The sequence below is a fragment of the Salvia miltiorrhiza genome, chromosome 2, assembly GCF_028751815.1.
Source record: "Salvia miltiorrhiza cultivar Shanhuang (shh) chromosome 2, IMPLAD_Smil_shh, whole genome shotgun sequence".
NCBI lineage: Eukaryota > Viridiplantae > Streptophyta > Magnoliopsida > Lamiales > Lamiaceae > Salvia > Salvia miltiorrhiza.
In genome coordinates, this window is record NC_080388.1 from 54,251,104 (window position 1) to 54,279,083 (window position 27,980).

A 27,980-nucleotide genomic window follows, 5' to 3' on the forward strand; every position below is an offset into this window, starting at 1 on the left:
GTAAATTTTCAACCCTAATTCTAAATGTTCAGGTTTCGGGCTAGTCGAGCTCAAAATTTTATTTAAAAAAAATTAACTAATATATTTCTCTTGACAATATTATATTTGTAATAAATAAACACATGCATAAATAAGTAATATGCAACATCGACTTACATAATAACTAATATACAGGTCTTAGAGATATAAAGATGCAATATTATTATTAAATAAGTATCATTTTTTTTATTTTTACATCTAAATGTATTTTATTTTAAGTATTGAATTAAAAATACAGAGAAGTGAAATGATGGATATAACAATTAATATTGAATTTATAATATTGAATCAAAATTCATTTTACAAACTTTTGGGAAAAAAAATCTTATTATACAAATTTTCATAAGCAGAGTAATGAAATAGAAAATCAAATAACGAGAAAAATTCCATATAATCAAGCGAACACATTTTTTTCGAGTCAGCCCTATAGGGTTTCGGGTTAATTTCGGTACGACCCTATCGGGTGCCAGACTATTTGGTTACGGGTTCATCGGATTGTAATTTTGATCGGGTTGAAAATTTTCAACCCTAACCCTCTCGAATTGACGGGTTAATCGGGTCAGCCCACGGGTTTCGGGCTAGATTGACATCCCTATTATCTACTCTACCTGTTTAAATCAAACGCCAACTGTATAATAAAATTCGACGGATATCATATTTTACTGTAATTTATAATCACTTTATATTATTTTATAATTTTTTTAAGTGTATATTATTTTATAGTTTTTTTTTTTGAAAAAGTGTATTATTTTATAGTTATAGTATATGAATAGTTTATATAAATTATTTTTTAATTAATTTAATTTGATCGAATAAATTGATGATATATTTCAAATGATACTAATTTCAATCATTTTCACTAATTAAATATTAAATTTTGATGGACAACATAAATACCATGTTATATCAATTTTCATTTGATGAAATTTTATAAAAGGTTGATGTGAGATTGTAGATCTTAAAACAATAATAAGGGCCTGTGTGATAGGGAATATAAGACTTGATTGTTTATATTTCTGCATTATTTGCATGTTTGATAGGCTATATCTGCTATAGCTGCGGCCCACAGATAAGTGAAGGCCCGCAGTAAAGTTACTGTCACACTTAGAGGGTGTTTGGCTAAGCTTATTTTAAAGAGCTTATAAGCTCTTGGAGCTTATAAGATGTTTCAAGAGCTTATAAGATGTAATTTTTAAGAGCTTATAAGTTGTCAAAGTGTTTGGATAATTGAGCTTATAAGCTAGAGAGAGAATTTTTTTGCTAGAGAGAGAGAATTTTTTTTAGAGAGAGAAAATCGAAGAAAACTAAACTTAAATGATATATGATGGAAATAATAAATTATAGTTGAAAAATATTTGTAAAAAGATTTTTCATATGAGATTATAAAAAAATAAGTTTGGGTAGAGGAACTTATTTTTTGGGGAGCTTATAAGCTCTTGGAGCTTATTTTTGGAGCTTATAAGCTGTTGAGGAGCTTATTTTGTCAAACACTTTGAAGGAGCTTATAAGCTCTTAAACAACTTATAAGCTGTTTTGAGGAGCTTATAAGCTCAGCCAAACACCCTCTTAGTAATTGTGCACCTACACTTAGTAATTGTGCACCTGCTCCCCCCCCCGAGTTCCCCAATAGCTTCGTCAACAGTACATGATATTAATTTTGCCATCTTCCAATTTTGGTCTCCCTTCCGTCAAAGAAAAAAAAAATTGGCCCTCCCTTATCTCTCTCACCGTCCTCCTCTTTCCTTCCCTCAGCCATGCTGCCGTCTCCCTTCCCTTCAAACTCGGTCACCTCTGTCGCCACCAGCCGCCACCACCACTACAGTACCACCCCTTTCCGTTTCCCACACATCTACCTCTCTCTCGCATCCCTCTCTGAGAAAGTATGAAATTCAACATATCGGTTCACATGATCACGAGTTACCCACGAAAAGTATGCATATTTCGGCTACCACAAATAAAGATCGACATCTGTCGCATTACGAAAAGACAAATAAAACATTTAACGTAGTATCATCTATACACTAAATGTTCAATCGGGTCAACCCGAAGAACTCGTACAAGTAACTACTACAGTAGTATCTATACTTAGAAAAAATATCAACATACTTCAACAAACAAGTAAATGCATAGAACTAAAGCATGCATGTTTCAAACACTATTTCTACAAATGAAAAATCAAAGCAATACAAGAGCACAATACGACATAAACTATGAGTACTCATGTTTAAATTATTCGAAGAACATTCGAAGAAAGGGAGAAGAAAAACCTGTTGGGAAATATACACAAATAATTCCACCCATTATCAAATCGAAAGCAATATCAAAGATATAAATTATCTAAGACGGGAAAAATAATGACACCGATATTTAACGTGGTTCGGCCAAACTGCCTACGTCCACGGACCCACCCCAATATATTAGAGAATCTCACAAAATGAGGAGTACAACAATACCACACTGTATTTTGTATCTTGCCTACACAGAGGCTATCTCTCGACTCACTTTTATCACTCGTGTTTAACTTCCACACTGAAGTTTTCTCTCACAATATTTTCTCACTCTCTAGCACTTCTTTCACAAGACTTCTTTTGTGAATTTTGGGATACTCTTCAAGTTGCTGCGATGCACATATTTATAGCCTCCATTTGTTGATTTCACCTCACATCCCAACTTTCTCAAAGTTGATTCCACCTCACATCCCAAATTTCTCAAAGTTAATGGGGCTGCACTTTCCTCTTTGGTGGTGGCAAAGTTGTGGTGGTGACAAACAACTTTCTCAAAGTTGTGGTGGTGGAGCCTCCATGTTTTGGCTAACAATCTCCCACTTGAAGACTGATTTTAATCTGTCTTCACACCTTGATCATCGCAGCAGCCTTACTGTCTTCACTGTAGAAGACCAACTGAAGTTGAGCACAACTCCAGTTTCTCTTTGCCAACTGTCTTGGTTAACATATCGGCTGAGTTCTTGCTTCCCTGGATCTTCTCAAGTTGTAAGATCTTCATCTCCAGCAGGTGACGGATGTAGTGATACTTCAACTCAATGTGCTTTGTCCTTGAGTGAAACGCTGGATTCTTAGCCAAGAAAATAGCACTTTGACTGTCACTAAAGAGTGTACTATTCTCATGCTTCTTCCCAAGTTCTCCCAAGAAATTCTGCAACCATACCATCTCCTTGCTTGCTTCCGTCACGGCTACATACTCAGCTTCCGTAGTAGACAACGTGACAATCTTCTGCAACTTAGAAGACCAAGAAATAGCAGTACCACCAAAAGTAAATACATACCCGGTTGTACTCTTCCGACCTTCCAGGTCATTTGATGTCAAATCTGCATCAACATAGCCAACCAACTTGGCACTCTTGCCATCAAAACATAAAGCCTTGTCCGTGGTACCTCTAAAGTAACGAAAAATCCACTTGACTGCTTCCCAATGTTGCTTGCCCGGATCACCCATGAATCGGCTTACTACTCCCACTGCATGTGCAATATCTGGCCTTGTACACACCATGGCGTACATAATGCTGCCTATTGCCGATGCATAAGGAACTTTTATCATCTCGGCACGTTCCTCCTTTGTACATGGCGACTCCTTCTTCGACAGCTTGAAGTGACAACCCAACGGGATGTTCACCGGCTTCGAATTCTGCATGTTAAATCTTTTCAATACCTTCTCAATGTAGTTGGCTTGTGAAAGATACAACTTTCCTGCTGCCTTGTCTCTTTTGATCCTCATGCCAAGAATCTGATTGGCCTCTCCAAGATCTTTCATGGAGAATCGTTCAGACAATTGCTTCTTCAACTTATCCATTTCCTTTGCATCAGCTCCTGCGATCAACATATCGTCAACGTATAGCAAAAGGATAAGATAACTTTTGTCGAACCTCTTGTAGTAGCAACAATGATCAGCGTGGCATCTCGCGTAGCCAATCTCCAACATAAAACTGTCAAACTTCTTATACCACTGCTTCGGAGCTTGCTTCAGGCCATACAAGCTCTTTTTCAACTTGCACACAAGATTTTCTTTTTCTTTCACCACGAATCCCTCGGGTTGTGTCATGTACAAGTTTTCCTCCAAATCACCATGAAGGAACGCTGTCTTTACATCCATCTGATGTAACAACAAGTTTTCTGCAACTACCATGCTCAACACTAAACGAATAGTGGTCAGTTTCACAACATGAGTAAACACATCGGTATAATCAATACCGTATCGTTGCTCAAACCCTTTGACAACCAGCCTTGCCTTGTAGCGTTTGCTACCATCAGCTTCAATCTTGATTCGATAGATCCACTTGCAATGCAATGCCTTCTTCCCCTTCGGAAGCTCTACAAGTTCCCAAGTGCCGTTTAGGATAAGAGATGCAATCTCATCATCCATAGCAACTCTCCACATCCGCTTATTACTACCAGTATCTGCCTCTGCATAGCATTCAGGCTCACCATCATCAGTAAGTAGTAAATAAAAGTTAGAGGGCGAGTACCTATCAGGTGCACGTCGCTCTTTAACCGGTCTTGGCAGCGGATTGCTTGGTGGTGGGGTTCTTGGCTCCTCATCTGGAACCTCTTCAAAATTCTGGCTCTCCTTGCTCCCACTCTGTTAGCCAAAACATGGAGGCTCCACCACCACAACTTTGAGAAAGTTGTTTGCCACCACCACAACTTTGCCACCACCAAAGAGGAAAGTGCAGCCCCATTAACTTTGAGAAAGTTGGGATGTGAGGTGGAATCAACTTTGAGAAAGTTGGGATGTGAGGTGGAATCAACAAATGGAGGCTATAAATATGTGCATCGCAGCAACTTGAAGTGTATCCCAAAATTCACAAAAGAAGTCTTGTGAAAGAAGTGCTAGAGAGTGAGAAAATATTGTGAGAGAAAACTTCAGTGTGGAAGTTAAACACGAGTGATAAAAGTGAGTCGAGAGATAGCCTCTGTGTAGGCAAGATACAAAATACAGTGTGGTATTGTTGTACTCCTCATTTTGTGAGATTCTCTAATATATTGGGGTGGGTCCGTGGACGTAGGCAGTTTGGCCGAACCACGTTAAATATCGGTGTCATTATTTTTCCCGTCTTAGATAATTTATATCTTTGATATTGCTTTCGATTTGATAATGGGGGAGTTATTTGTGTATATTTCCCAACAACTGGTATCAGAGCCACATTTGTGGCGGTCTGATAATTTTCTTGTGCTGTTACTATTCATCGTGAATAGTGATTTCATTGTGAACAGTGATTGTTCTTTTGTAATTCTTAGTATGCTCTGTGGTTGCAGTAATTACTGAACCTCCACATCAGAAAAGAATTACTTTGAGAAAATTATCTTGTTTATCAATTGGGAGCAGTTACGATGGGCGACGGAAAGATTACGATTGAGAAGTTCGATGGTACGAATTTCGGTTTCTGGAAGATGCAGATCGAGGATTATCTTTATGGAAAAGATCTACATCAGCCCCTCAAAGAAAAACCAGATAAGATGGATCCGGACGAGTGGGAGCTGCTGGACAGAAAGGCGATGAGTGCAATACGTTTATCGCTGTCCAGGAACGTTGCCTACCACACGACTGGAGCAAAGTCAACAAAGGAGATGTTGGCGATTCTGGCGGAGATGTACCAGAAACCATCAACTGCAAACAAAGTACATTTGATGAGACGATTGTTCAATCTAAAAATGTCCGAGAGCACACCAGTGCAGAATCATTTGAACGAGTTCAATATGATCACCACACAGCTGAGCTCGGTGGAGATCGAGTTTGATGATGAAGTTCGTGCCCTAATATTGCTATCTTCTTTGCCAGAAAGTTGGGCCGGAGCAGTGACAGCAGTTAGCGCTTCATCGGCAAAGGCAAAGTTGCACTTTGACGAAGTAAGAGATCTGATGATCAGCGAGGAGATTCGCAGGAAAGAATCTCCATCTACTTCAGGGTCAGGGACTGCACTGAACACGGAATATCGAGGAAGATCGAAAGGAAGGCAGAACAGGGGAAGGTCAAAGTCCAGAGGAAAAGAGCCAATCCAGGACGGATAAGGGTTCAATCCAGTGCTGGAACTGTGAAGAGTTCGGGCACTTTAAGAATCAGTGTAAAGCGCCACCGAAGAAAAAGGATCACAAAAAGACAGCGAACGCAGCCACAACAGAAGATGTTGGCGAGGCGTTGGTCCTGAGCGTGACCAGTCCGATGGAGTCGTGGGTGCTGGATTCTGGAGCGTCTTTCCATTCATGCAGTAATGAAGATATAATTGAAAATTATGTCTCTGGCGATTTTGGACAGGTGTATCTTGCTGATGATGAGCCCCTGAAAATTGTGGGAAAGGGAGACGTGCGAGTTGTGACATCCAACGGATCCGAGTTGAAGCTGAATCAAGTCAGACATATTCCTGGACTGAAAAGGAACTTACTTTCAATTGGGCAGCTTGATGCAGAGGGCTACACAGTGACATTTGGCTGCAGTAATTGGAAGATAATCAAGGGAGCTATGATTATAGCTCATGGAAAGAAGGAGGGCACGTTGTATATGACAACTAACTCCAAAGATTGCATTGATCTTGCAGGAGGAGTGAACAATGCAGATTTGTGGCATTGTCGGCTTGGCCACATGAGCGAAAAGGGGATGAAGATAATGTGTTCGAAGGGTAGGCTGCCTGGCCTGGAAACTGTTGAAGTTGGCCTGTGCGAGGATTGCGTGTTCGGAAAGCAGAAAAGGGTAAGCTTCTCGAGAGGCGGCAGAACCTTGAAGACGCAGAAGCTGGAGCTGGTCCATAGTGATCTATGGGGACCGGCGCCTGTAAAATCCCTTGGTGGCTCGGAATACTACATAACCTTCATTGATGATTCCACTCGAAAGGTATGGGTTTATTTTCTTAAAAATAAATCCGATGCATTTGATACTTTCAGGAAGTGGAAAGCCCTTGTAGAAACTGAAACAGGGCTGAAAGTAAAGTGTCTACGATCCGACAATGGAGGAGAATATGAACTTAAGGAGTTCAAAGACTACTGTGCTAAGAATGGGATTCGCATGGAGAAAACCGAGGAACTCCCCAGCAGAATGGTGTAGCAGAACGGATGAACAGAACACTAAATGAGCGAGCAAGATGCATGAGGCTGAAAAGTGGGTTGCCTAAGATGTTTTGGGCAGATGCAGTTAACACAGCTGCATACCTAATCAATAGAGGTCCATCAGTTCCATTGGAGTTTCGGATACCTGAGGAAGAATGGACAGGAAAAGAGGTAAACCTATCTTTTCTACGCATCTTTGGATGTGTTGCTTATGCTCATATTGATCATGTTAATAGAAGCAAGTTAGATGCTAAATCTCTTAAGTGTACGTTCATTGGTTATGGTGGAGACGAGTTCGGTTATAGGCTCTGGGATGAGCAGAACCGAAAGGTTATTCGAAGTAGAGATGTGGTTTTCAATGAACAGGTGTTGTACAAGGAAAGAGTGAAAGCATCTAGCCCTGGCAATTCTGATTCCCAAGTAGTCGAGTTAGACATCTCAAACTCGAGTGGGAGCAAGGAGAGCCAGAATTTTGAAGAGGTTCCAGATGAGGAGCCAAGAACCCCACCACCAAGCAATCCGCTGCCAAGACCGGTTAGAGAGCGACGTGCACCTGATAGGTACTCGCCCTCTAACTTTTATTTACTACTTACTGATGATGGTGAGCCTGAATGCTATGCAGAGGCAGATACTGGTAGTAATAAGCGGATGTGGAGAGTTGCTATGGATGATGAGATTGCATCTCTTATCCTAAACGGCACTTGGGAACTTGTAGAGCTCCCGAAGGGGAAGAAGGCATTGCATTGCAAGTGGATCTATCGAATCAAGATTGAAGCTGATGGTAGCAAACGCTACAAGGCAAGGCTGGTTGTCAAAGGGTTTGAGCAACGATACGGTATTGATTATACCGATGTGTTTACTCCTGTTGTGAAACTGACCACTATTCGTTTAGTGTTGAGCATGGTAGTTACAGAAAACTTGTTGTTACATCAGGTGGATGTAAAGACAGCGTTCCTTCATGGTGATTTGGAGGAAAACTTGTACATGACACAACCCGAGGGATTCGTGGTGAAAGAAAAAGAAAATCTTGTGTGCAAGTTGAAAAAGAGCTTGTATGGCCTGAAGCAAGCTCCGAAGCAGTGGTATAAGAAGTTTGACAGTTTTATGTTGGAGATTGGCTACGCGAGATGCCACGCTGATCATTGTTGCTACTACAAGAGGTTCGACAAAAGTTATCTTATCCTTTTGCTATACGTTGACGATATGTTGATCGCAGGAGCTGATGCAAAGGAAATGGATAAGTTGAAGAAGCAATTGTCTGAACGATTCTCCATGAAAGATCTTGGAGAGGCCAATCAGATTCTTGGCATGAGGATCAAAAGAGACAAGGCAGCAGGAAAGTTGTATCTTTCACAAGCCAACTACATTGAGAAGGTATTGAAAAGATTTAACATGCAGAATTCGAAGCCGGTGAACATCCCGTTGGGTTGTCACTTCAAGCTGTCGAAGAAGGAGTCGCCATGTACAAAGGAGGAACGTGCCGAGATGATAAAAGTTCCTTATGCATCGGCAATAGGCAGCATTATGTACGCCATGGTGTGTACAAGGCCAGATATTGCACATGCAGTGGGAGTAGTAAGCCGATTCATGGGTGATCCGGGCAAGCAACATTGGGAAGCAGTCAAGTGGATTTTTCGTTACTTAAGAGGTACCACGGACAAGGCTTTATGTTTTGATGGCAAGAGTGCCAAGTTGGTTGGCTATGTTGATGCAGATTTGGCATCAAATGACCTGGAAGGTCGGAAGAGTACAACCGGGTATGTATTTACTTTTGGTGGTACTGCTATTTCTTGGTCTTCTAAGTTGCAGAAGATTGTCACGTTGTCTACTACGGAAGCTGAGTATGTAGCCGTGACGGAAGCAAGCAAGGAGATGGTATGGTTGCAGAATTTCTTGGGAGAACTTGGGAAGAAGCATGAGAATAGTACATTCTTTAGTGACAGTCAAAGTGCTATTTTCTTAGCTAAGAATCCAGCGTTTCACTCAAGGACAAAGCACATTGAGTTGAAGTATCACTACATCCGTCACCTGCTGGAGATGAAGATCTTACAACTTGAGAAGATCCAGGGAAGCAAGAACTCAGCCGATATGTTAACCAAGACAGTTGGCAAAGAGAAACTGGAGTTGTGCTCAACTTCAGTTGGTCTTCTACAATGAAGACAGTAAGGCTGCTGCGATGATCAAGGTGTGAAGACAGATTAAAATCAGTCTTCAAGTGGGAGATTGTTAGCCAAAACATGGAGGCTCCACCACCACAACTTTGAGAAAGTTGTTTGCCACCACCACAACTTTGCCACCACCAAAGAGGAAAGTGCAGCCCCATTAACTTTGAGAAAGTTGGGATGTGAGGTGGAATCAACAAATGGAGGCTATAAATATGTGCATCGCAGCAACTTGAAGTGTATCCCAAAATTCACAAAAGAAGTCTTGTGAAAGAAGTGCTAGAGAGTGAGAAAATATTGTGAGAGAAAACTTCAGTGTGGAAGTTAAACACGAGTGATAAAAGTGAGTCGAGAGATAGCCTCTGAGTAGGCAAGATACAAAATACAGTGTGGTATTGTTGTACTCCTCATTTTGTGAGATTCTCTAATATATTGGGGTGGGTCCGTGGACGTAGGCAGTTTGGCCGAACCACGTATGCAGTTTGGCAGATACTACCAGTATCTGCCTCTGCATAGCATTCAGGCTCACCATCATCAGTAAGTAGTAAATAAAAGTTAGAGGGCGAGTACCTATCAGGTGCACGTCGCTCTCTAACCGGTCTTGGCAGCGGATTGCTTGGTGGTGGGGTTCTTGGCTCCTCATCTGGAACCTCTTCAAAATTCTGGCTCTCCTTGCTCCCACTCGAGTTTGAGATGTCTAACTCGACTACTTGGGAATCAGAATTGCCAAGGCTAGATGCTTTCACTCTTTCCTTGTACAACACCTGTTCATTGAAAACCACATCTCTACTTCGAATAACCTTTCGGTTCTGCTCATCCCAGAGCCTATAACCGAACTCGTCTCCACCATAACCAATGAACGTACACTTAAGAGATTTAGCATCTAACTTGCTTCTATTAACATGATCAATATGAGCATAAGCAACACATCCAAAGATGCGTAGAAAAGATAGGTTTACCTCTTTTCCTGTCCATTCTTCCTCAGGTATCCGAAACTCCAATGGAACTGATGGACCTCTATTGATTAGGTATGCAGCTGTGTTAACTGCATCTGCCCAAAACATCTTAGGCAACCCACTTTTCAGCCTCATGCATCTTGCTCGCTCATTTAGTGTTCTGTTCATCCGTTCTGCTACACCATTCTGCTGGGGAGTTCCTCGGTTTTCTCCATGCGAATCCCATTCTTAGCACAGTAGTCTTTGAACTCCTTAAGTTCATATTCTCCTCCATTGTCGGATCGTAGACACTTTACTTTCAGCCCTGTTTCAGTTTCTACAAGGGCTTTCCACTTCCTGAAAGTATCAAATGCATCGGATTTATTTTTAAGAAAATAAACCCATACCTTTCGAGTGGAATCATCAATGAAGGTTATGTAGTATTCCGAGCCACCAAGGGATTTTACAGGCGCCGGTCCCCATAGATCACTATGGACCAGCTCCAGCTTCTGCGTCTTCAAGGTTCTGCCGCCTCTCGAGAAGCTTACCCTTTTCTGCTTTCCGAACACGCAATCCTCGCACAGGCCAACTTCAACAGTTTCCAGGCCAGGCAGCCTACCCTTCGAACACATTATCTTCATCCCCTTTTCGCTCATGTGGCCAAGCCGACAATGCCACAAATCTGCATTGTTCACTCCTCCTGCAAGATCAATGCAATCTTTGGAGTTAGTTGTCATATACAACGTGCCCTCCTTCTTTCCACGAGCTATAATCATAGCTCCCTTGATTATCTTCCAATTACTGCAGCCAAATGTCACTGTGTAGCCCTCTGCATCAAGCTGCCCAATTGAAAGTAAGTTCCTTTTCAGTCCAGGAATATGTCTGACTTGATTCAGCTTCAACTCGGATCCGTTGGATGTCACAACTCGCACGTCTCCCTTTCCCACGATTTTCAGGGGCTCATCATCAGCAAGATACACCTGTCCAAAATCGCCAGAGACATAATTTTCAATTATATCTTCATTACTGCATGAATGGAAAGACGCTCCAGAATCCAGCACCCATGACTCCATCGGACTGGTCACGCTCAGGACCAACGCCTCGCCTACATCTTCTGTTGTGGCTGCGTTCGCTGTCTTTTTGTGATCCTTTTTCTTCGGTGGCGCTTTACACTGATTCTTAAAGTGCCCGAACTCTTCACAGTTCCAGCACTGGATTGAACCCTTATCCGTCCTGGATTGGCTCTTTTCCTCTGGACTTTGACCTTCCCCTGTTCTGCCTTCCTTTCGATCTTCCTCGATATTCCGTGTTCAGTGCAGTCCCTGACCCTGAAGTAGATGGAGATTCTTTCCTGCGAATCTCCTCGCTGATCATCAGATCTCTTACTTCGTCAAAGTGCAACTTTGCCTTTGCCGATGAAGCGCTAACTGCTGTCACTGCTCCGGCCCAACTTTCTGGCAAAGAAGATAGCAATATTAGGGCACGAACTTCATCATCAAACTCGATCTCCACCGAGCTCAGCTGTGTGGTGATCATATTGAACTCGTTCAAATGATTCTGCACTGGTGTGCTCTCGGACATTTTTAGATTGAACAATCGTCTCATCAAATGTACTTTGTTTGCAGTTGATGGTTTCTGGTACATCTCCGCCAGAATCGCCAACATCTCCTTTGTTGACTTTGCTCCAGTCGTGTGGTAGGCAACGTTCCTGGACAGCGATAAACGTATTGCACTCATCGCCTTTCTGTCCAGCAGCTCCCACTCGTCCGGATCCATCTTATCTGGTTTTTCTTTGAGGGGCTGATGTAGATCTTTTCCATAAAGATAATCCTCGATCTGCATCTTCCAGAAACCGAAATTCGTACCATCGAACTTCTCAATCGTAATCTTTCCGTCGCCCATCGTAACTGCTCCCAATTGATAAACAAGATAATTTTCTCAAAGTAATTCTTTTCTGATGTGGAGGTTCAGTAATTACTGCAACCACAGAGCATACTAAGAATTACAAAAGAACAATCACTGTTCACAATGAAATCACTATTTACGATGAATAGTAACAGCACAAGAAAATTATCAGACCGCCACAAATGTGGCTCTGATACCAGTTGTTGGGAAATATACACAAATAACTCCCCCATTATCAAATCGAAAGCAATATCAAAGATATAAATTATCTAAGATGGGAAAAATAATGACACCGATATTTAACGTGGTTCAGCCAAACTGCCTACGTCCACGGACCCACCCCAATATATTAGAGAATCTCACAAAATGAGGAGTACAACAATACCACACTGTATTTTGTATCTTGCCTACACAGAGGCTATCTCTCGACTCACTTTTATCACTCGTGTTTAACTTCCACACTGAAGTTTTCTCTCACAATATTTTCTCACTCTCTAGCACTTCTTTCACAAGACTTCTTTTGTGAATTTTGGGATACACTTCAAGTTGCTGCGATGCACATATTTATAGCCTCCATTTGTTGATTCCACCTCACATCCCAACTTTCTCAAAGTTGATTCCACCTCACATCCCAACTTTCTCAAAGTTAATGGGGCTGCACTTTCCTCTTTGGTGGTGGCAAACAACTTTCTCAAAGTTGTGGTGGTGGAGCCTCCATGTTTTGGCTAACAGAGTGGGAGCAAGGAGAGCCAGAATTTTGAAGAGGTTCCAGATGAGGAGCCAAGAACCCCACCACCAAGCAATCCGCTGCCAAGACCGGTTAGAGAGCGACGTGCACCTGATAGGTACTCGCCCTCTAACTTTTATTTACTACTTACTGATGATGGTGAGCCTGAATGCTATGCAGAGGCAGATACTGGTAGTAATAAGCGGATGTGGAGAGTTGCTATGGATGATGAGATTGCATCTCTTATCCTAAACGGCACTTGGGAACTTGTAGAGCTTCCGAAGGGGAAGAAGGCATTGCATTGCAAGTGGATCTATCGAATCAAGATTGAAGCTGATGGTAGCAAACGCTACAAGGCAAGGCTGGTTGTCAAAGGGTTTGAGCAACGATACGGTATTGATTATACCGATGTGTTTACTCCTGTTGTGAAACTGACCACTATTCGTTTAGTGTTGAGCATGGTAGTTGCAGAAAACTTGTTGTTACATCAGATGGATGTAAAGACAGCGTTCCTTCATGGTGATTTGGAGGAAAACTTGTACATGACACAACCCTGTTCTGCCTTCCTTTCGATCTTCCTCGATATTCCGTGTTCAGTGCAGTCCCTGACCCTGAAGTAGATGGAGATTCTTTCCTGCGAATCTCCTCGCTGATCATCAGATCTCTTACTTCGTCAAAGTGCAACTTTGCCTTTGCCGATGAAGCGCTAACTGCTGTCACTGCTCCGGCCCAACTTTCTGGCAAAGAAGATAGCAATATTAGGGCACGAACTTCATCATCAAACTCGATCTCCACCGAGCTCAGCTGTGTGGTGATCATATTGAACTCGTTCAAATGATTCTGCACTGGTGTGCTCTCGGACATTTTTAGATTGAACAATCGTCTCATCAAATGTACTTTGTTTGCAGTTGATGGTTTCTGGTACATCTCCGCCAGAATCGCCAACATCTCCTTTGTTGACTTTGCTCCAGTCGTGTGGTAGGCAACGTTCCTGGACAGCGATAAACGTATTGCACTCATCGCCTTTCTGTCTAGCAGCTCCCACTCGTCCGGATCCATCGTAACTGCTCCCAATTGATAAACAAGATAATTTTCTCAAAGTAATTCTTTTCTGATGTGGAGGTTCAGTAATTACTGCAACCACAGAGCATACTAAGAATTACAAAAGAACAATCACTGTTCACAACGAAATCACTATTCACGATGAATAGTAACAGCACAAGAAAATTATCAGACCGCCACAAACGTGGCTCTGATACCAGTTGTTGGGAAATATACACAAATAATTCCACTCATTATCAAATCGAAAGCAATATCAAAGATATAAATTATCTAAGACGGGAAAAATAATGACACCGATATTTAACGTGGTTCGGCCAAACTGCCTACGTCCACGGACCCACCCCAATATATTAGAGAATCTCACAAAATGAGGAGTACAACAATACCACACTGTATTTTGTATCTTGCCTACACAGAGGCTATCTCTCGACTCACTTTTATCACTCGTGTTTAACTTCCACACTGAAGTTTTCTCTCACAATATTTTCTCACTCTCTAGCACTTCTTTCACAAGACTTCTTTTGTGAATTTTGGGATACACTTCAAGTTGCTGCGATGCACATATTTATAGCCTCCATTTGTTGATTCCACCTCACATCCCAACTTTCTCAAAGTTGATTCCACCTCACATCCCAACTTTCTCAAAGTTAATGGGGCTGCACTTTCCTCTTTGGTGGTGGCAAAGTTGTGGTGGTGGCAAACAACTTTCTCAAAGTTGTGGTGGTGGAGCCTCCATGTTTTGGCTAACAAAACCAACCACAAAGAACTCTCCAAAATCTTCTCTTTACTCCTTTCTCCAAGCTCTTAATCTCCAATGCTAAAAATTATTTGGTGTAGTAAAATGGGAGACAAGCTCCCCGTTATATAGAAAAACAAAAACTGGGTTGGTTGGGAAAGAGAACAGGCTCCAAGCATAAATTCAAATACACCTATTAAAATCGTACATGACCTAGTCAACCAAGTACAATATCAGCGAAGAGGCCATGGGTTGCTCCCAAACTAGAAGCTAATTTGCATTTAATTCATGTTTTTTCCCAATCTTTTCCTAGAATACCTATTGACAAGACTCAACGTGATTATTCTCACATCACTGTTTCTTGATAAAATTGATACACGTGTATATATCTATATGCAATATACACGTGTACTGCTACAAGCGAGATAGTATGTAGAATCCAATCTAGACCACACATTTTGTACATGTGGCGCATCAAGATTGTGGCAAATAGCTTCTAAGGTAAAATCCGCGCAGGGGTAAAATCGATATATAAGTTTTGAATATTTAAAAAAAATGCTTTTTTTATTTAATATTTTTTGTTATTTTTTTTAGATTTTTAGAAACAAACATGTTTTCCATGAATAAAATTTCACACAAAAATATATAACCCTCCACAACAAAATGCATTAAATTGTACAAAAAAGGCGTATTTTTCGACAAATTTGATTTTCTTGCTGCTGACCCACCCCACCCACCCACCACCCCACTCAAAAAAAAAAATTGACCAGGGTAGTAGAAAGTGGTGTGCGTGGGGTGACGAGAAATACCAGAATTTTCAAATAATTCAATGCATTTTTTATACAATTTAATGCATTTGTGTGTAAACTGTTATGCATTTTGTGTAAAACTTTATGCGTGGAAAATATGTATGTTTCGAAAAATCTAAAAAAACAAAAAAAAATAATAATAATAATAAAAAATAATAATAATAATAATAATAATAATAATAATAATAATAAATTGCTTTTTTTTATGTATCGGATCTTTTTTTTCGATTTTACCCCAGCGTGAATTTTGCCTTAGAAGCTCGTGTCATATGATACGCCACATGAACAAAATATGTGGTTCAAATTGAGTAATACATACTACCTAAGGCTTGACCGCTTGAATACTACATGATCTCATTCATATATATATATATATATATATATATATATATATACACACACACAACAGAACAGAAGATTAGTCAAACAATACACTTAAAGTCATAATTTGCTCCATCTTCTTTAGCAAATCCCCGATATACCACGACAATTCAATTAAAATAGTATGCTCAAATACGGAACGTCTTGACTGATCGAGCTCCTCATCACTCACATACCAAGAAGCACTGCACGCACAGAGCGTTAGTAATACTTGGACGATCCCACATCTTCCCTTGAGTTTGATCTCAGTGACAGCATAAATAAGAGCATGATTCTAGTTTCAAAAAAAAAAAAAACATGATTCTAAAATTCAGACGTGTGGTTGGAATCATCTCCAACATGTAGCTATTTTTTCTTATGCGGAAAAATATTGCAAATTAGGCACAAAATTTATATATAATACTCCCTCTGTCATACTAAAAGTTACATGTATTCTATTTTTGGGATGTTCGAGTATAAGTGGCATGTTTTCATAAAATGCAAAAATTAACTCTTAAAAAAGTGTAGGCTCTACCGCATTGAATCAATTTACACATTCCCCTCAATTTATGTGCTCAAAAGTTTTGAGTCACTTATAATGAGACGAAGAGTGAATAGAAGAGGAATTGTTTTTAACTCCAAATTTTCTCTCTTATTTATTCTTTTTTCTATTTTAATTCTTTTAAAAATCGTTAACTTTAATTCATGAAAAATATTCAATATGAATATTAAATTAAAAATTACGAGAACATGTTTAATTTGATGTAAAAATTAAAAAAAAAATTGAAATAAATAAATTACGATCGTTTAGTGTCAAAATTAATTTTTGGTAGCTCTTACTTATCTCTAATGTTGAATATCATACTTGTTTTTCATTTTGTTTTCATCGGTTGGTAAAAAATAAGTAGATGCCATTTTTTTCCTTTCAATACAGTTTACATGATTATTTAATTATAATTATTTTAAATTTAAATATTTTTAAATCATACTCCATCCGTCCTAACGAAAGTGAATCGTATTTTTTTTTTTTGGACGTTCCAACGAAATTGAGTCATTCTATTTTGAGAAATAATTAGAAAATTTACCTTATTTCTTCTTAACTAAAGTAAATAAGTCGTTGCTCCTCATTTTTTCCCAACTATTTCTTCACAAAAACACACGCAGACACACTAAAATCAACACATACAACCGTCAACTTCTCCTCATCTCCGGCGATAGCGCCACCCCCCGGCACTCTCGCCTCACCACCGACGCCTCTCAAGTCTGAACCTCTCTCTGATTCATCTTCTCATCTACGTCTGAAGCCCTAGTTTCCCCAAATCTCAGCCTTCACCCTCTTCAACCTCTGGCGACAATAGCAGCTCCTCTCAACCGCCATGCCCCAGCCACCTGTTTTAGCACTAAGCCGGAGCGTAGAAGGCAGAGATTTGGGCCGCAGAGCGGGCCCTTGGGGCCCAAATAGGTTTCGGGTTAGGATTCTTGATTCGGTGAGCTAGAAAATGTAGGAAATATTCTAGGGGAAATGTGTTTTGGGAAATTGATTAGCATTTGAGTAAATATGGAGCGTTGGATTGCTGCTTCAGATTATTATTATCGAACTCATTTTTCTTTTAATGTTTTTTTGTTGATTTGTGATTTGGTGGATTAGGAAGAAATTAAGAAAGTGTGCGGGTTAGGCCGACGGCATAGCTGGCGAGGGGACGCTAGGGATTTGGGGGATGAGAGGAGGAAGGCCGTTTAGGTGGGGGGGCGTTTTTTATAATTATTTTTGAATTAATTCTTTTAAAAAAAATCATTAATTACATGTATAATAAGTTTATTAAAAAATAATCAAATTAGTTAAAAAATAAATTTGACCTCAAATTATTTGAAAATCACTAATTAAGTACTCCCTCCGTCCCAAACGAAATGTCTTGTTTTCCTTTTTGGGCTGTCCCAAACAAAATGTCCTATTTCCTTTTTTGGCAATACACTCTCTCTCTATACTTAATATTTAAATAATTTTCATAAACCCACTTTAACTACTATATACACATTTCTTAATCTCCGTGCCGAAAAGAAATAGGCCATTTCGTTTGGGACGGAGGGAGTATTAATTTTAATATGAATTTGTAAATAAAAAGTTAGTTATATATCTTAAAATTAGAATTTAAAATATTACTCTATAAATATGTTTAATTACGCAAACAAATTATTTATTATTTGTTGTTATATTTTACTCCCTCCGTCCCACTATTGTTGTCCCAAAACTTTTGAGCAAGGTAATTAAGAAGGTGTAAAGTGATAAAAAGTGGTAGGACTCACATTTTTTAAAGGGTTATTTCTTACTTTATATGGAAATGGGACAACAATAGTGGGACAGCCCAAATAGAAAAGTGGGACAACAATAGTGAGACGGATGGAGTAATTTTTATATTATTCGTATTTTCCTAATTTTTTAATTATTTTTAAACTATTTAAATATGAACTTTATATAATAATGCACGTTGAATTTTTAAAAGCCCAAAATTGTTATATTCAATTCTGACTATTAATTTTGTTATAATGATAGTTTAGTTTTATTAGCTCAAAATAAAATTGACTTAAATTAGTTACTTTACAATTAAGTTATTATTATATGTATTTAATTATTATTATTATTATTATACAATACTCATTGAGTTGATAATATTATTATTATACACTATTTTAAATTAAATATTAATATTTAAATTAACATAATTTTTTTATTACCAATTAATCTAACTCATAAATAATGACATTTTCATATTTTTACATAATTTAAAATTCTAAATATAAATAAATATATTGTGTGATACGGTGCACAAGAAGACGTACTATTAATCATAAAAGCAAAGAAAAAACAAAAGAATTGTTTACCCACCTTGTCACTATGTGACTCTGGTTGGAACTACTATCAAGTAAAATATTTTTCGATGTAATATTTTCGAATACAGGTACAGAGATTAGGGAAATATTTATATTAAAAAGTCAACCTTAATCCAACTCAAATAAAGATTCTACCTAAACTAACTGTAACACCAACGCGTGATCTATGTTCAGGACTTTCCAGCTCCATAACTAAACCCAAAAAAGCATGGATCCAAAAAAAAACACTCATATCAAGCAGCTTTCAATATTTTATGAATAACTAATTAGACTGAAAATGAATTACAAGAGAAAATATATTTTCAACTTTTTACGGTGACAAGGAGGTCTAGGGATCAAATCTTTGCAATAATTAGTGTAAATTCTTGTAATCACACACACACACATATATATATATATATATAATCAAATCTCATATTTTCCCACAAACACTATATTGTTCTTCAACTAAACCATTTATGAAACGTTTTATTTGAGTAATAAAAGACATGATTAATAAAAGAATCTAACTTAATCAAGTGTTCGATTTGCATGATTGAGTCCATGATTGATAACTCGGGCTGTATCTAATCAATCAATTGAGTGATTATTTATCATCTCAAAATTGGATGGACTATTTAATCGCCCCTCCAGTCTTATCAATCTTATTATCTCATCCATCAAACCAAATGAACCCTTGCACCTTTATCAACATCTCCAATTAATAATGAAAGAGACACATACCTAAATGTTTAATGGAAGCATGCCGAGCCATTTGCTAGCTGCAAGTTCCTTCAATAACAGCATTCACTGCTGGGGATATGCGGGAACTCTCTTCGAATTATACGTTTCAAACAAGTACGAAACGATCTTCTTGTAATCTCCGATTTCCACGCCGGTGTTGTGATCAACAAGGTAAGGTACCTACATTACATTCAGTTTCAGAGCTTCTGAGCCACAAATCAACGTGCACCGGTGCATGTTAACATAATGGTAGTAAAGTAATGTGGTGTTTACTTTGGATGATAGGATAGCTCAGATAGATAAAAATAATATAGGCTAATTAACCACATACTTTGTGGAATCAAACAATTTTGAGCTCGTTTGATCATGTAATCCTCATTCATATGTATTCTCATTTCTCAATCTAATTTATCACTAAGGGTGTGTTCTTTTTGGTTGTAAATTTATCATGAGAAAATGAGAGAAAAAAACACTCTTTAAATCACTCATTTATTTTCCCTCATTTTCTACAAAAGAGAATTTCACATTTTTCATTCTTCATTTTCACTCCAAGGAAGGATAATATTATCACACCAAAAATGGAGTGATAATATTATCCCTCTTTACAATAATAAAGGAGAAATGATAAATGGAAGAGTTCTCTTTTATAGAAACCGCAGAAAAGAAATGAGGGATTTAAAGGGAGAACTTTTTTTATCTCTCAATTTTTAATGATAAATTTACAATGAAAGACAACACGCACTAAAGTAAGTTAATATATAGTTGGATAGATGTTAGTTACTTGAGCTCCATCTTAATAGGAAAATGTAAAAAAACTAACGGGAGAATGGAAAAAATTTTGGGGTTGATCGAGCCACTTTTGCAGTTTCTTTTCACTACAAAAAATGGTTCTAGGCACTATCAATATTACATAAAGCTGACCTCTTTTGATCCGGAGATCTCGTTGAGCATTCTTTTTCGTATAGACCCTTCACCCACACTCTGAAGAATATAAGGAAGTTCCAGTTCACAAAGTGCTTCACGAACAATTCGAGCATACTGCCGAAAAAAGATATGCATCATATTGGTCCAATCTCATTTCAGCTTTCAAGTGATTGGAGTAGCCATAGACTAGACACACACACACACACACACGCACAAAGGGAGAGAAAAGAAATCGTGTAACATCAATGCTTACGGGATTATTTTCATATGAGAAGAGCTCCAATTTTCGAGGAGGTGATTCTTTTACTGAATTTTCCCACAATGTCATTCCTCTGCCAGCTCGAAGTAGTGTCGGTACCCATCCTGTGAGCAGTGTGCTGCATATGGAAGTTAAATGATGTGAGATGATGTGAGAACAGAAGTAAATATAATGCACTTAAAAAGAATGAAATTCCCGCTCCTCATGGGATTTGAACCAAAGTGATGCACTCATCCAACAAAATGTTGCATACCCTAAACCCTCACAATAGTTATAGTTCTTATATGAACCCTTTCCTATTATATAATACTCCCTTCGTCCCATTATTTAAGACACACTTTCCTTTTCGGGCTGTCCCATTAAACAAGACACATTTCTATTTTGGGCTAAAATTAACATGAATTAATTAAGGTTCTATAGAAACCTAAATCCTAACTCTTTTCTCTCACCTACCAATAGTTTCTCTCTCCAATGGTTTTTCTCTCTCTTCACAGCCACCCATCGTTTCTCTCTCTGTTACAGCAGCCATGGCTTCCGGCCCCTCTTCATCTCCCTCGCTCATCTCACCGTTACAGCAGCTATGACTTCCGGCCCCTCTCCATCTCCCTCGATCATCTCACCCTCCTCCTTCACTCCCTCTCTTTCTCACGCACCAGTCAACAACACTCATCGACGGTCGTTTATCTCTCTTTCTCCGGCGAATCAAAGTGACGGCAGGAAGGCCGCCGCCCTTGCAATACCTTTTGGGTTTCAAATTTGCAGATTTACTTATGTTTCATGCCTATGAAGACCTTGATTTTGGGGATTATTTCTGATTTGAGGGTATGAATTTGGGGATCTCAGATCGGAGGGAGCAGGGGCGAAGGGAAAGGGGGTGACGGGGACAGCGGTGATGGCTCGCCGGATCAAAGGCTAGCTTTTCTGTTCTTTTCAATGTTTCTTTGATTTTTCTTTAACGGATGACGGGGAGAGCGATTTCAAGGTTTACTTTTCTGGGTTCTTTAAAAATGACTGGTGGTGGTGGTCGGCGGCGGCGGTGGTGGTCGGCAGTGGTTTGAATCAGTTTTTGGTGTTAAATTTTTTGGATAATTTGCGATTTCTAGTTTTGATTTTCTGGGTTTGATTTTCGGAGGTGGTGGTGGTGATGGTCGGCGGTGGCGGTGGTGGTCTAGTTTTGATTTTCTGGGTTTGATTTTCGGAGGTGGCAGTGGTGATGGTCGGCGGTGGCGGTGGTGGTGGTCGTCGGAGAAGATGAGAAAGAGAGTTGAGAGTTGACAGTAAAATAAATAAAGCCCCTAATTAACTCCTTAATCAAATACACTAATGATGTGGGCCACTACACTTTATTCTCTAAATTACCTCACCTTAACCTCCGTGCCCAAATGAAGTGTGTCTTCATTATTGGGACGGAGGGAGTATTACATAAGTATTCTTTAATTTTAAAAGATAAGAGGGATATAACACTAACACGTACAATGCCGACTTGAATCTAATTTTGAGAAGTTTGGTAAATAATGCAACTGGCCGAAGCAATGAGGAAGAAATGAGCGTTATGATGTGACTTGAATCTAAATTTGAGCTTTTCAAGATTAATACTTATGTTCATTTTCGGGCAAGTAACATTGTTCTGTGCTTTGTATCATAATGCAGCCAATGTTGGAGATTCACCGTGTTTCTCCATCTTGTTCCGACGAGAGTTGTTGGTGCTGTATTGGATGGGCAACAGTCTCGCCGTAAATTTTAGGAGAAGGGGATAGGGTAAATCAGGGTTGCAGATCGGGGAACAAGAGTTCCTGTGTTTGAAGAGAGAGAATTTTTTATTCCTTTTCCACCTTGTTTTGATGCTTAGGTAGAACAAATCCATGTATAATCCACCAAAGAATTTGGCAAGGTGATTCATCATTCTGTTGCCTGATTCTATAACGCGGGGTACAAATCAAATATTTTTCAAAGTTAGGGGTTTTTTAAGTGAAAATGTAAGTTGGAGACATTTTCTAGAAAATGCTGAAGTTAAGGACACAAATTATGATTAACCCTATTTTTTTACATAGGATTCTATGTTAAAAGGTCATCATGGAGAAAAAAGGGGGAAAAAAAATACCTCTCCAAGATGCCAAATGACGGACTCCTATTTCCTCCATATTGTTGAAATAAGTATTTAACAATGTCGCCTGCAAACACAATAATCAACGGAGTAATTAGATGCGACATCCAAGCTAAATGAATCTCAAAATCCAATTTTAGATCCAGGAACGAGATAACAGAATTTCATAGGCCTAAAAACAAAATCCTCCAAATCTTTATTGTGAAAGTTCAACAAAAAAAATACTCTCTCCGTTGCATTTGAATAGGCCTCAAAGTAAAGTTTGGGCACAGATGTTTTGTTTTTTTAAGCATATCCAACACGGATGTTAAGAAACAAGTAGTTTATAATAAAACATGAGAGATAATCTAATTTCTTTATAGGGTATATTTGTCAAAATAAGTAGGAGACAGAACTAATTGTGGATAAAATGAAATAATTATTTGTGGTCACAATGGCATTTGATGTAAATAATGAATTATGTTGGGGTGTTTGTTATATATCCATTTTAAGTACTGGCCTATTGAGATGGGACGTCCAAATAAGGCAAGGTGCCCTATTGAAAATGGGACAGAGGGAGTATCATTTATACTTGTACTACGTTTGAACTTTTCTATAATTGTACACACACGTATGTAAAATTACAAATTGATACCTATACTATCAATGTTGCGAACAATTCTCGTCTCTAAAAAAAACTTTGCTAACAATATCCCCCAACATTTTATTTCGGCAACTGAGTGCTGACTAACCACGCTAGAAATACACCTATGTGAACACATCAAAATAAAAATAAGAAAGGAAAAAAAAATAGACGAACGTTGTTTTGGGAGTGCTGATTGGGATCAGTCGCCAGAAATCAAATGATAAAATCAAACGATAGGGTAAAATTATATTTTTCCAAATAAATATTATTCATTCACAAAAATAGCCTAGGATTACATGCAAATAGCGGCATTAATACAAATTACTAGGTTTTCTCACCGGTAGGATTAAACATTGCCAGAATCTAATTATAATAATAGGAGTTTTCTATGAGAACCCTTATTTAAATTGAGAACGTGATAACCATCTTTCAGCCCTTCACCTTGATGGATGAATGCATCACCTGAGTTCACACCCATAACGGGCGAAAATTTTCATGTTTTTTAGTGTAGTTAATTTCACTAAATTACTTTAGACAACGTTCTTACGTTCTCACGAAAAATATTTTTCAGGGAAACCAACCCCTATAATAATATATCCAATTTTTAGATGGCTTTGGCAAAAAAACCAGCTTCTTACTTACTACTTTCATATATTGAAGTTCCAGTGTTCAGGTCTACGAGGAAGGGAAACCTGCATAGGAATAAATTGCTCTTGTTAGGAAATGAAGACATGTTAATCTTAAATTAAGTATTTAAGAATCAACTAAACGTGAGGTTAAAACAATGCAATCTTACTGTTCCCTGCCACCAAGTCGTTTGACCATTGCCCTGTGTCTTACTGACCCTTTTGGACATGGAAAGATCTGCACGAATTACAATCGAATATGAAAATTTGACCATAAGCAATCACTCATGATTTTCAAAGGTACATAAAGATAAAAGGTAATTGTGCCTAAACACAAGAACTTTCACCTAATTCTCACTTTGCACGTGAACTAAAAATTTTGCATTCAAATACACAAACTTTAAATTGTTTTGATGTTTCACATGGTTGTCAATTTCCGATGAACTACTGCCATTGTGGCTATCTGAAGTGGCGGCATATTAATGTCAACAAGACAAGCTAAAGTGGCGTAGACATCTAACTACATCGTTTAACACATAGGCCATTTAAGCAATGTAGACATTCCAGGCATTCACTTTAGCATTAATTTGGTGGCAATTGGCTACCATATAAAAAATCAGAATAATTGAAAGTTTTTTCCAAGAAAAAAATTTAGTTCATGTGCAAAACAAGAATTAAATGAAAGTTCATGTATGTAGGCGCAATTACCTTTAAAGTTACATAGAAGTGCAAAATGGAATATTCTGTTTGATAAAGACACTGAAAAAGAAAAGCATATACTCCGAACGGAAAGTTTGTATTATGTACCTCTACGGAGAGATCTAGCTCGGTAATGGCCTCTCGGACCCTCCTACAGAATGGGCATGCCTCTGTTGACAATTCCTACAAGCTTCAGTTAGTCTGAAGTTAAGCGAAGTTACTAAAAGCAAAAGCAAACGAGAAAGTTCGGCCACCTCATAACAGGAAAGAGAACATACCGAATTCATATAGTTGGAGAGGCAGTGAAGGATTTGCTCTCTTTTCGTTGTTTAAAACAAGGGGTAGTGATCTGGAGCCCCACAACAACCTTGCTAAAGTAGATAACGAAGATGTAGCCTCCTATTACAAGGCAAAAGAATTATTGAAACACAAAAATAACATCTAAGTTCTAAGTTTCTAACTAATTTCCAAAGAAAGTCAAACCCCAAAAAAGTTCACTGACTTCAATGATGCTGAAACAAATCAATAAGCTGAATTTCCATGAAAATTGGTCCGATTTTTCTTACTAAGCTCAATGTAAGAAGAATAAGTACACAAAGCTCCCAGAAGTCGTATTTTCGGATTCTTTTCTTCCCCACTCTTTCTCTCCTTAGTATTGTTGTATAAATTTCCTCTTGTTCTAAGTTTTCTGAGTATGATTGCAACTGATTTCTTCTCAAATTAACAAGGTATAAGAGATCAATCACGACCAAAAACAACAAGAATATTCCAACAGAATGTACTAACAATTAGAAATACCTGAAAAAATATGATGAAACAATTCTACACACATTTCTTATGATATTAATGCAAACAAAGATGGAGCTGCAAATTAGATTGCTTTTTACATGAATATAATGTTCCCATAACACAAAATTCGTATATCAATCATATAACAAAATGAAATGCTCGAGATACCTCTAGTAGATAGTTCCGCTCTGCAGACGGATCTCCTGCCTGCAAGATGAGAAGGGTGTAAACAAGTAGAATCAAACTAAACATACAACTATTCAAACTTGTTTGAAATTATATACTAAATATTGTATTTGAGTTTGTTCGATTATACATTGACTCCGAGCTTTAATTGAGCTAAACCTCGCATAGCTTAATACTTTTATGCTCAACTAGAAATTAAAATTTGGGTTAGTTATAATTTATAGCCTAAACTTTCAACGAATTTCAGTTTGTAGCCTCAACTTCGACTTATGTTTTGTATGTCGTGAACTTTGAAAATTTGTTTAACGATACCCGTATAAAATTTTCAGAGGTTGGAAGTGGAATTTTCCGGCCAAATGGGTTGCCGTTTTGGACAATCGATTGAGGGAAAACATTGACCTCACAACAAGGAGTATATTGGTGGTTATCATTTTCTGGCTTGCATGTTGCCCTCAACTGATCGTCCAAAATGGCAAGTCCATTTATGACCGTCTAAAAATTTTAAATCGGTCATATTAAATAATTTCTCAAGGTTCAAGACATACAAAAAATAAATCAAAATTGAGGTTGCAAAGTGAAACCGCTGAAAACACAAGCTATAAACTACAATTAATCCATTCCTTTAAATTTTATCAAACACAAACTTACGCTCCATTTTATTTTATATGCTTATTAAATCAAGCTCAAACAAGCTTTTAACGAACAATCAGGGATCAAATATCAAATTAACTAGTTTACGTCTCAGGTTTAACAACAGACAATTAATCAATACAAGAGGGTTTTGGCTAAGCTAATTTTAAAGAGCTTATAAACAAAGAGTTTATGAGATGTTTCAAGAGCTTATAAGATGTAGTTTGTCAAAGTATTTGGATAATTGAGCTTATAAGTTAGAGAGTGAACTTTTAGTTAGTGAAATAAAATCTTTGTTAAAGAGAGAACATTGAAGAAAAGTGGAATTAGAATGATACATGATGAAAATAAAAAATCATGAGTTATTTTTGTAAAATGAGAGTTGCTTAAAAATAATTAGAAAATCAGTTGGTGTGGAGAAACTTATTTTTTTTTGGAGTCTTAGAGTTTATTTTTACATCTTATAAACTCTTTAGGAGTTTATTTTGCCAACACTTTTTGAATGTATAAGGAGAGAGCTTGTAAGCTCAGCCAAACACTCTCATTAATCAGCAGCATAAACCCTAAACCTTAAAATTCAATTAGAGGCCAAATTTCCCGGACAACCACACAATTTTTAATCAATTAAATTATAATTACTTACAGAGAAGAGCTTAAGCAAGGGGCAAAGGAAAGACAGTAAGCTAGTTGAGGGGCCGCCGCCCCCATTGTCAGGAGCACCCTTTTCTTGAGAAAATTGGGCTTCCTCTTCCTGATTGGCGGAATTTCTGACACGAAGTCTGTTTCTTTTGCAAGAATCGACATTCTTATGATAATTTCCACGAGAAACTGCGAGCTTGAATTCGATAAGGGTTGAAGGTGGTATTTGAGCTCTAGCAAAAGATTTTATGCTTTTGTTGGAGTTTATGTGTAATTTTTCACGGATTGAAGATGGGTTTGAGGAAAAATTTGATGAGGAATGCATTTTGAAGATATGTGGAGGTTGTGAGACTGTTATACTGAGCGAAAGATTGCGTGTTAGTGTGCATTTAAATGGAAAAAGATCCCTGCTGTGTACTGCACCCTGCTGTGGATCAAAATAGGAAGAAAATAAGAAAATAAGGAAAAATAAGAAAAAAGTACCTTATATTTTCTATTTTTCTCCATTACGGCGTTACTTCATTTTTAATATTCATGGATCCACTATCATTAGTATTACTTTTATCGCAATATATATATATATATACATTATTTTATGTATTTTAATATATGATATTTTATTTTAATAAAAATAATATAATTATATGAATAAATTAATTTATTTAAATAATAAAATATAATTCTAAAATTATACTCCCTCCGTCCCACTAGACTTGGCACTTTTGAGTTGGGCACGGAGATTAAGAATAAAGGGTTAAGAGTGTAAAGTAGGTAGGGTCAACTTATTTTATGTGAGTAGAGAAAGTAGGGACCACATACTATTTTAGGAAAGTGTCAATTCTAGTGGGACAAACAAAAAAGGCAAGTGTGCCAAGTCTAGTGGGACAGAGGGAGTATAAATTAATATAATTATGCTAAAAAAATTTAAAATTGAAACACACATAATATTGAACAGAAAATTCATACAACACACACAACTAAAACTAAAAATACAAATAAAAAATTCAACAGTTACACACAATACAGTCACAGAATCAAAACAAATTATAGTGGATACAATATAACACAACTAATTATCATATTTCCATTTTTTCAGTATC

At 38.0% G+C, this 27,980-nt stretch overlaps 1 protein-coding gene and 1 long non-coding RNA gene across 5 annotated transcripts; one reads left to right on the forward strand and one right to left on the reverse strand.

Moving 5' to 3' along the window:
* Positions 1–1,021: 1,021 nt before the first annotated feature.
* Positions 1,022–27,311, reverse strand: LOC131010278 (uncharacterized). Of its 4 annotated transcripts, none has more exons than XR_009096522.1 (12): positions 26,885–27,311; positions 25,594–25,632; positions 24,915–25,035; positions 24,745–24,806; positions 24,108–24,175; positions 23,954–24,003; positions 22,684–22,753; positions 20,577–20,700; positions 20,321–20,437; positions 19,400–19,579; positions 1,621–1,911; positions 1,022–1,134 (listed from the first exon to the last, which is right to left on the reverse strand). XR_009096522.1 is itself a non-coding variant. In XM_057937729.1 (10 exons), the coding sequence occupies exons 1-10, from the start codon at positions 27,203–27,205 to the stop codon at positions 19,463–19,465; spliced, it is 1,089 nt and encodes a 362-aa protein (XP_057793712.1). In that variant the 5' UTR covers positions 27,206–27,311; the 3' UTR covers positions 15,846–19,462. The 4 variants fall into 4 exon arrangements, 1 of the variants encoding a protein (XP_057793712.1); XR_009096523.1 differs by having other exon boundaries at positions 1,621–2,007; XR_009096521.1 differs by lacking the exons at positions 1,022–1,134; positions 1,621–1,911 and adding an exon at positions 18,660–18,868.
* LOC131010279 (uncharacterized) lies at positions 4,635–5,139 on the forward strand. Its single transcript, XR_009096524.1, has 2 exons — positions 4,635–4,758; positions 4,792–5,139. It is a non-coding gene; the product is annotated as an uncharacterized LOC131010279 (long non-coding RNA).
* Positions 27,312–27,980: the final 669 nt, after the last annotated feature.

Coding starts and splice junctions, on each gene's coding strand:
- LOC131010278 (XM_057937729.1), bottom strand. CDS start 27,205: ATGCATTCCTCATCAAATTTTTCCTCAAACCCATCTTCAATCCGTGAA. Junction 24,807..24,914: donor TCTCCAACTATATGAATTCG/GTATGTTCTCTT, acceptor AATTGTCAACAG/AGGCATGCCCATTCTGTAGG. Junction 22,754..23,953: donor AACTTCAATATATGAAAGTA/GTAAGTAAGAAG, acceptor TTGTGTTTGCAG/GCGACATTGTTAAATACTTA.